The 10,623-nt window shown below is 38.4% G+C and overlaps 1 protein-coding gene across 10 annotated transcripts in view; it reads right to left on the bottom strand.

Annotated features, from left to right (window-relative positions):
* Positions 1-409: 409 nt before the first annotated feature.
* Bap111 (Brahma associated protein 111kD) overlaps positions 410-10,623 on the bottom strand; it is a 204,230-nt gene continuing 194,016 nt past the window's right edge. For all 10 annotated transcript variants that reach the window (XM_068393572.1, XM_068393574.1, XM_068393576.1 and 7 more), the window contains 4 exons: positions 4,813-4,920; positions 4,444-4,695; positions 3,693-3,732; positions 410-2,690 (listed from right to left, as the gene is read on the bottom strand). In XM_068393572.1, the coding sequence (XP_068249673.1) occupies positions 1,693-2,690; positions 3,693-3,732; positions 4,444-4,695; positions 4,813-4,920 (1,398 nt within the window). In that variant the 3' untranslated portion in view covers positions 410-1,692. The remainder of the gene's footprint in view (positions 2,691-3,692; positions 3,733-4,443; positions 4,696-4,812; positions 4,921-10,623) is intronic.

Genomic DNA, 10,623 nt, shown 5'->3' with positions numbered 1-10,623 from the left:
CTACTATGACCCTTTATTGATGTCTGCAGTGTGCTATATGAGGTACACTTGATGGCTGTACCACAACTATATGGACAGAGCACTTTAGTTACCTAAAAAAACAATGAAAAAGTACACACATGGCTTCCTTCCTCACAACCAGTTTTGCAATCAAGACTGAAGATAACTGCATACTGTATTGCTACAAGTGGAATAAAGGTTCCATTTTATGGAATGAAGTACTCACTGCACTAAAGAGGCCTAGTTAAACAGTAGAGGGCAGAAGTGATGACATTTGCGCAAATGAAAACTAAACACAGTGAAGACTCCATATTATTGTTCAGTCACCTATATTCAAATCAGAGCACTTACCCTTTAGAAATAAGACAATAATTAACCATACACAGATATTTTGAGAATAAAAATGCAATAATAATACAAATTTTATTTATACTTTTGACATATTTCACTGGTGACAACATTAAAATAGAGTTTGCATACTGAGCCTAACTTTTATTCTTTTATCATAAATGTATAACCTGAACCAACTTCTAAATTAAATGAGGCTTTATAGAAATGAAATCAAGCATTGCTTACAAAGAAAAAGACAAGTGCTTCTAAAACAAACATTGTCTCAACTAATCTTTTAACTGTCAAAATTGATTTACCTAAAGGGTAACCAACTTTGGCCTCAAGATTGTATTGCCTATAATCTTTCAAACCAAAGCCTTCACTTCAAATGAAAAATAATCAAAATGAAAGTAGTCCTTAACTGCTTCATTTAAACACAAAGATCCAAATAAAGCAAGCTATCTAATATCCTTAACAGTATTCCTTTATCATTTCCACAAGGACTCATTTCTTACCATTTTTAAAGATCAGAGACAAGTCAACTAATTTTCCCTTACAGCAATAATGCCTGCAATTGAAATAGAAATAGCTAGATTTAATTACTAACTACCATTCTAACTTGAAATTCTAAATTAATAAAATAGTGAAGAATGAACAATCTTAGACAATAAATATACCAAATAGCCCCAAACAGTCATATACTGTGCTTTACATTTGATATTCTCTAAATTAGGTGCAATTACTATCAAGGAAGGATAAAACCATGACAAATACTGATACACAGGTGAATGAAATTTTTCAATGAAAAAAAGTCTTAATATGAACTAATTTTAGGTTCAACTCTTTCCATAGTGAATGTGCAATTATGTAAATTCAATAACACTATAACTATTGTACTACTGATGGTACAGTTGCATTTATAGTGGCAACAATGGCACTAAAATACAATGAAAATACATGAATGGGAATGTTACAACCAATTAGTCACTAATGATATCAATTTTCTTTCCCAATGAGGGATTAGAGTCTGCTTTTCCATCATCTTCGTGACTGCTGCCAGTCAACATCTTATACTAATTTTTTTTGGCATGGATTAAATGACATACCTTCCATTGGTCTAAAATAATGAAGAGAATGCAACTATAGTCAACTAATTCTATTCACCTTAAAACTGAAGAAAAAGGAGGAATCTTCAACTTGCATTAAAACCTGATGGCAATACAAGAGGTTGCAAAGTCTGAAATATGGCCAAAAACTATTAAAACTATTACAGTAAACTAAATAATTCATGAAAATACAATCTCAGAATACTAATAAGTAAAATGTAAAAATAAGGAAAACAGAAACAATAAAAATTTCAAATTATGAAGGAGGAATACTAGGGGCAGATGATGGTGCAGTGGTTTGAGGGATAGGACCTGGACCAGGGCCCATCACCTGAATTGGCATGGGTCCTGAGGAAGAAAGTGGAGCCTGAGATGTAACAGTAGTTTGCATAGGAGCAATGTGTGCTACAGAATACGCGGGAATGGCATTACTAGGGGCCATACCTATAGGAGCGGAAGGATGGGGCAGGCCTGGAGGGTGAGGTGTCCCTGCCAAGTGAGGAAGTCCAGGATGAGGAGGACCAGCTGAGTATGGAGAACCTGTAGGGTGTGGAGGGCCAGCATGAGGAGGACCTGTAGGGTGGGAAGGCCCTCCAACATGAGGAGGCCCACCAGCAGGATGAGAGGTCCCTCCAGGATGAGTAGAGCCCATTGAATGGGGTGGTCCAGTAGAGTGCCCACCAGGATGAGCAGCAGCAACTGGATGTGGAGGGGGTGTTGAATGAGGAACAACTGATGGGTGTGAAGGCCCTGTTTGGTGAAGGGCTCCTGTAGGGAGAGGATTAGTTGTTGGATGAGAAGGCCCTGATGAGTGAGGGGTTCCAGCTGGAAGAGATGTGCCTACAGGGTGAGGAGACCCCACAGGAGGGAGGGAAGGCCCCGTGGGATGTGCAGTAGCTGCCGAAGGATGAGGGGAACCAGCAAGAATACCAGGAGTTGTGCCCACATTGGAATAGATGGGAGCACCAGGATGATTGGCTACATTGGGGTGAGAGCTGACAGAGGGATGAAGAACCATGGGAGGATGAGAGGGAGCTATGTTGGCAGGAGCTGCAGCTGGCTGATTCTGCTGTGGAGGGGCAGAGCGAACTGCAGGTGCCATGCTGCTTGGGATACTTGCAGGAGCAGGTTGGTCAGTGGGTGAGGCTGCAGCAGAGGTGGGTCCATTAACAGCTGCAGTTGCAGCAGTTGTGGTAGTGGTAGGGGCTGCACTACTTGGTGTAGATGAGGCAGCTGTAGACGTCACATTGGAGGCTAGGTAATGATGGAGTTTTGTTAGGAATCAGGATATAATGAAACATAAACCAGTACTGCTATGTACTGAAATATCAACCAAATTTAAAGGAAATAACGATAAAAGTCAAAATTAATTTCATAACAGAATAACTGAAAATAAACTGAAATTATTCAAAAATCAGCATAGGATTTTCTATGACAGGATATACTCTACAGAATAGCAATTACAATACTTTCAGCTATATCTATCCATCAAATCTGTGGTCAGAACGTATAGTCTAGTAAATATATGATATACAGCAATACAGGTACTACTATAAAATTCCAAAATTACTTGTCATGCCTTTTAACCAAACAGATTTCTTATACATCAATATGATAATATATTTGCTATCAAAAAATTAATCTTACACATTTACTCATTTCTTTTCATGGCAAAATTCATTGCACATTCACTTTTAAATGCTTCAGTGTTTAATAAATGTGAAATAAAAAGATGATGATAGCACAAGTAAATCTTTAAAATAACTTTAGTAAAAGCATAAAAAGTCTAAGATCCTGATTGGGTCCTTTCTCAAACGTTACATGAAGAACTGATAATTTTGTGTGATTCTATTAGATAATGGAACTGATAACTTGCATTGATTTAATAACTCAATTTAGTAGTATTACCTCTTTATATAGAGAAGACCACTGGGTTAAGTTTACCCTATAAAATTAAAGAAGCTTTTTGCATGCACCAAGTGTTACAAGCAATGATTACTTGCGAGTACTGTATGCATGCATAGGTAGAGCTATAAAAATGAATGAAAAACATTGCATATAAAATTCTATCTACATTACTAATACCTAGGAAAGACCACATTCCACTGAATATCTATTAATCTTATATTAGCACTCCATCTTGAAAGCGTTATAAAAAGAATTTACATCACCCTACTGATACAAATGACTTATTTCATCATTGTTATTGCTTAAATTAAGCTAAAGTACTTTAGGTTAATCGCCGTGTGCTCTCACCTTCCATCTTGCTATCATCCTCTCCGCCCATGTCATTCTCCTGCAGTTCAAAATCATTGTGAGACAAGTCTGATACAGTATAGCATTCATTGGTTCACTACTAATGGGCAAAGAAAATGGTATATTCCAGCATCAAATGTATTTAACCTATCTATACTTTCAAGTTATGGAAGAAATGAAAATCGGAATGAATAGAAGCTGCACTAAGGCTAGGAAGGCCAATGAAAGTCATCTGAAGTAACTTATTTCATTACTGTATAAAATTATTCAATTATTTGACAATATTCAGCAACACAAATACCTATTGCATGAGAAATGGCCAGATGGCTCATCTAAGCACAAGCATTCAGAGGTGAAAGAAAATTATCATTACAATGCTATGAAAGTAAAATTGTTGGTAAATACAGTATTGTTCTTTACCAAGAAAGGAAACTGGAAGAGTAAAATAAGTATTAGTATTAAATTCTTGGGTATGCATCTACCACAACTTCAAAATGGAAATAAATTTTGAAGCATGGCAAAATAATACAATTCAAAAGGATCAGAAACAATATACAGTATCTATTTGACTGTTATCCTTATTTTATTAATAAAGAATGATCTCAAGTTCTCCACCTGTGCAATTCATACTACCAATAACAAATTAAATATAAAATCAGATCATAATAAACCCAAGTATGACTTTCAACTAAACTTTATGCGACATCTGTTCACACAAATAAAATCCTTATTTGTTAATCTCTGAACGTACCTGCATGGCTGCTGGGGAGGAAGAAGCTTCAACAGGCGTAGCTGTGTTCTGAGGAGCAGGTCCTGCAGCTTCAGTGCTATCCTCTCGATTTGATGGATTGCTGCCTGCTCCGCCCTGGGATGATGCTGAAGGGGGCCGGGCAGGAAGACCCTGGGAACTCCTCTGTCTTTCCTCGGCTTCCCTTCGCAGGACTTCTTTCTGACGTTCGACCATAGCAGCAAATGATGTTTCATCTAACTTGGGAGCCATAGCCTAAAAGGGGATATGTTTTAAAACTCTGCTACATTCATGACAAAAGTAATAATATTTACATAAGGCAAATATAGATGGAATATTACAATTCTTCAAAGTAATTCACAAGTTATTTACCTTAACTTTCTTCAACTCGCCTTGGAAGCTGTCCCCTGCTTCCACAAATTTTCTCTTTTTCGCCTCAAACTTCTCCTCAATTTGCTGCAACTCAGTTTCAAGTTTTTTCTGAAAAGTAACAAAATTTGCTAAGAAATACCATCCAATTTCTCAAAAAAAAAAAAAAAAAAACAGTTTCCTGCTTTTGAGCTAACAGTATAAGATTAATATACAATAACAGTATAAAATGGAACTGACAGCTTGGCACTGGAACCACTGGGTTACTCAGCAATGTATCAAGACTGGATATGAACAATTATTCACGACAGTTCTGAAACCAGAATTTTAATAAAAAAAAAAAAAATGGATTATTCGAATACAATACTTTTTATTCATCATGCTAAGAACATAGAAGCTAGTACCTTTGATGATATTAGTATGTTGAAAATGTAAGATTCATTAAAATAAAAACTTAAAAAGTAAATAAAATGGATAACGCACCCTGAAAATTGACCTGCTCCAACAGTCTTAATCCTAGTTTTTGCAGAGATAATATATATGAAAGCTTAAGATGTAAGATTTTGCATTAATCACCTCCTTTCCCCATGCTCTGGTCTTGGTATCAAAAGAAGAGCTATCGTATTAGCTTATTCCACAATTACTACTGACTGTTACAAATGCATATAAGATAGAGAGAGAGATTATGATTAATATACACACACTAAATATATGAAATTTGGTCTAATGTGAATGAACACGCAAGATTCTAATCCTAATCTAAAAGTCTACTTGGCTACGTAATATCCAACAACAACAAAATTAATGGTCACAATTTTGTGAAAGCTTACCAGTATTCTAAAAAGGATCTGGTAAGATACCAAAGATAAGTTTGAAAATACTGGTCATGTAGACAACATAACTAAGATTTGATCCATCTTTTAATATGACAAATTGTCATTTACAACTGAATGAATTGTTTAAAGTTTCATAAACTCTGAGGTATGCCATCATGTACAAATATCTTTTGGAGAGTTTTTAATTCGTCAAGAGTAAAAGTCGAGGTCAAAACACATCTCATGCCTGTCAGCATCCATTCTCAGTGACCACTTACCACTACTGTATGTCACCCTCACACCAGACATACTTCATAAATGTAATACCGTAATCAGCTCACTAAATCGTTTCACCTATCGTCATTTCCGAACTTACTTCACCCATCTTAAAATATTAAATAACATTAAACTGACATCACAACATTTTGCTTGAACTTGAGGCTGTTTCTACGCCATAAAGCAACAAAACCTATCAATCTAAATAAAATCTTCTTAATTTTTGCAGGATATAAAAAATTTCAAATGCATCCTAGTTTTGTATGGCATATAAGCTATTACTTCTAAGAGTTGAATTATGGCCACTCAACTAACACAATTTGTCTCAGCTTTTCTTAAATTATGCTATACTTCTATAAGACATTTTACATTAGGCCATCACAGTTCAACTAAAGTGATAATAAAACCAATTTAGAAGAACCACTATACTGTACTGTAGTTTTATATTAACCAAAGTAATTTAGTAATGAGGGTGGGATTTCTGTTGATGTAGATTTCAAGTCTTTGTTTCCCCTTTGCTGTTCCAAAGAGATAACTTCTCTTAGGTGTCATAATTACTTTCTACCTTATCTAATTTAGGTTCGTGAAAATTACAAGTTTTGTAACAAGGTAGTGAAAATTTACTAATAAACATAAGTTTTTTTTTTAATGGAAAACTTTGTATTCTTTTAGGAGATGTTATTTACGAAAAAAATGAGGTTCAAGTAAACGCGTAAAAAAATCCACACAGAGAGGCATTGGAAAATGTTGAAAATTCAAGTTTGTCTAAAAGTTTTGTCACAAAAAACTAAAAAAAATGTTGATTACCATAAGTTTATCTAATAACTAATATGCTCTATCAGTGATAAAATCTTGCTTTTTAATTTCAAATACACTGGTAACGTTTAAAAATATAAATAATTGACTGTAAAAACCAAATAGAATCATATAAAGTTTATTTGTCTGATAGAATAGCATCTCTAACATGCTATAACATTAAAAAGACATCACTCTAAATTACTGACATACATATAATATATATACACATATATGAATGCATAATTATATATATATATATATATATATATATATATATATATATATATATATATATATATATATATATATATATATATATATATATATATATATATTTAGGCTCGGCCATGTCGTCCTGATGGAAGGTTCCTTTAGGTAGCTTTCTAAGGGATATTTTCTACAGTAATACTCCCAGAGAATTAACCGTAGGTTTCCAGAATTCTAACTCCTGGCGCGAGTATCCTTAGTATATCTTTAAAAGGATACCGCGAGTATCCTTAGTATATCTTTAAGGATACCGGATAATATCAGGGGACGTAATTTTGATACGACACACAGCAATCTTCACTCCGAATAGATTTAACTCTTTGAGGGGGAAGAGTGGCGAACGAAAGGGGAGCCGTTATCAAGGTACCTGGTGGACCTCCTCTCCGTACTACAACGGCCCATCATTCCTTTAATCTGTAGCATTTCAGGTAAGTGCGCTCCCACGCTTCTCTCGGTGTTTGTTACTGATTTTGGAATATTATAATGCTTTCTCCAGCATCTTCAGCCTCTGGAAAGTTGAGTATCTAATCTTTCTTGTGTATAATTTTCAGGCTCCCTTCTCACAGTTAAATTTGTATAATTTAAGTGTGTTTAGTTGAGCCTAGCCGACACCGGAGGCGGCCATTTTGAGACCGCTGTCGCACATCATAAATGTACTGTATTTTATTTAGTCAGTAGTGCGACACTCCCGGTATTTATCTATAAAAGAGAACTTTTTAGCTAGTTAGGCAAATTATACTAGTAAAGATTTCGCACACATTATAAATATTCCTCTTCCAATATGTAACATTACTTTCGTATACGACGGGGACCCCGGTGGTACCAACCTTGCCCGCGGCCCCCACCAGAGCTAACTCGTCATGTACAGTATACATTTGTAAAGTCATTCTCATTGTTTAACCTCACCGTATCGTTCCCTACTAATTCAGATGGGGATATATGTCCCCTAGAATTTATGGATATAGTTCGATACTTTTCTCTTATAGAGAAAAGAGGCTAAACTCTTCCTCCCTCCCTGAGCGCCGACATTACAAGCAGCAACCTCTATCTTTCGTCATTGCCGCCGAGTAGTAAACTCTGGCTTGACTTAAGATAGTCGTACACCGTCTACCTTCTTTGCCGCCGAGTATCCCGGCTTTGAAGTAAGACGGAAGCTCAGGGTGTATAGTCTTGCAGCCGACAATGTCGCCGACAGAGGAATCTTTGTTCCTGTGCCACCCACGACTGCGTCGGCACAGGAAGCCATGCTTCCTTAGTTTACAGCCGAAAGTAGACGGCATACCAGCCGCCGCCTTTCTCCCCTGTAAACTATAAGACTAGGCTATGTCTTGCAGCCGACAATGTCGCCGACAGGGGAATCTTTGTTCCTCTGACACCCAGGACGGTGTCGGCACAGGAAGCCATGCTTCCTTAGTTTACTGCCGAAAGAAAGTAGGCGGCATACCTGCCGCCGCCTTTCTCCCCTGTAAACTATAAGACCCTTTTCCCTCCCCCCTCTGTCCTTTAGAGTCGGCCTAGCCGTCACAACATTCTTTCGCCGGTATTCAGACAGTCATCCGGCTTGCCGGGTTGACTATGTTGCCGGCCGGGACCCTACCAGCGTCGGTTAGGTTGCCGCCTCGGCCACTTCCTCCTTATGTACTTCCTTCCCCGGAGGTGAATGGCCCGGGGGGAAAGACTGAGCCGACCCTGACGGCTGCTGGTGGGAAACCCATTATGCTGTTGTGAATTCTTCAGTCCTCTCTTGGCCTGCCATCCACAAACCTTGCAACCGGCAGTACAGCCGACGGCAAGTTGTGGATGCATGGAAGCTAGAATCAGATGCATTCCTCCCTTTCCATTAGAATTCTCATTCTTGCAAGGAGACAGTAGGCGGCAGTAGCCCTCCTATACTTCCATTTATTGTGCTAAACCATAATAATAGGAAATCCTCCTTTCCAATCTCTCTCTCTCTCTATCAGTTAGTGCCGCCAGGCACTAGCCTAACCCCGGTAGTATACCGGTAAAACTACAGTATAAAACAATACAGTAGTTAGTAATACTACAGTATACAACAATACAGTAGTTGGTAAAACTACACTAAATAACAATACAGTAGTTGGTAAAACTACACTAAATAACAATACAGTAGTTGGTAAAACTACAGTATACAACAATACAGTAGTATAAGTATTTCTAACATACTCTGTGTATCCTATCACAGTCTATTGTTGGGACCGCATAACATGTTGAGGTTGAAGTATTCCCTCAACACCCTGATGAATCCTTTGATTATCGGGACACTTATGGAACACCGTTCAGTATTAATATTCTACAGGTGGAGAAGTTAGTAAAAATATTCACTAACTCCGGCTCTACGTACGGGAGTCGTTTCATACTGTAAATTCCTTTATAAGGAATCTAAATATTAATATTGACGGAGGTCTCAGCGATTGCCTGGGAGAGGAAACACAGATATGTCTTTTTCCTATTTCCTTTCTAGCTTACTATCCTAAGCTATTAAATATAATAGTAAGTATTACTATTAAAAGTATTCCTTTATATTAACGATATAAACAACTGTATACTCATTTCACCCTTTTTCCTTTACAGGAGGAACCAAAGGTGACGTGTGCAGTCGTGTTCAGAGTAGGGACTTTTGTGGGCTTACGATGTGCAGGTCTCATGACCCCTGCTGCATCGTATCTGGATCCCTGAGGTACTGGGACACAAAGGGTTGCTCCAACTGCTCGACCTTGCTAACCAACGGCTTTGGAGACGAAATACCTGACACCATGGAGTCAAAGGATACAGCAAGGGAAACCCTTCGAAGGTGGGTAAGAGGGTTCCAGAAGAACTCTCCCGGATCTTACCTACCTAACGAATCTATTAGGTGCCTTCTGTTCCCTAAGGCTCACCCTAGTGCGGTAGTGCCCCAGGAACAAGTCCAGCCTCCCTTCGTTCAGCTGAAAATGGACGCGGACATGAACAAGGCACTGGAAGGCATGGACATCCACCAAGAATGGATGTTGGAGGTGTCCACCGACACCGAACAGGACCTACTGCAAGAAGGCCCTGAAGAAGAGGTGGTTCAACCACCAACGGAGGAAGAAGGATCCATTTCGACGGTGACTGAGGACCCTTAGTTCACTGTGACTGCACATCAACCTATGCCGTCAACCTCTTAAGCCCAAACTCCCCATCCAACTACACCGGTTGACAGGAGCGAGAGTCGATGCAGCAGATGTTGACAGTGTTCCGGAAAGAACAAGAGGAGATAAAGCAAGATCTCAAAGAGATGAAGAGAGAGGTAAAGGAAGGGAAACGCCCTGGTGCTTCCAGGGGCTCTGCTAAGCTCCTTAGAGTATCTGACCTCCCTAACTGCTCCAAATTCAAAACCTGGAGGCATACAGAGCACAATCCCATGATGAATGGGAAGCTTTACATCTCTGAGAAGTTGGGGGCCAAACCCCTTGAAGATCTTCAATTCTGGCCCAGCTTTTCAGCATACCCAGATTGCTATGTGAGACTGCGAGATGAACCTGCATCCAGCGAGGAGACGGTACCCAAGGAAGTCATTGTCTTTGAACATGACAAGGCACAAGCCATCCTAACCATGACCCTGAAAGGAGCCGGATATACCAACTCCAAAGTCTCGGTATTGACCAAGAGGCACCCA

The sequence above is a fragment of the Palaemon carinicauda genome, chromosome 19 (assembly GCF_036898095.1).
Source record: "Palaemon carinicauda isolate YSFRI2023 chromosome 19, ASM3689809v2, whole genome shotgun sequence".
NCBI classification, from domain to species: Eukaryota; Metazoa; Arthropoda; class Malacostraca; order Decapoda; family Palaemonidae; genus Palaemon; species Palaemon carinicauda.
Note: the sequence above shows the minus strand (reverse complement) of the source record. Positions and strands in the feature narration are given on the sequence as shown.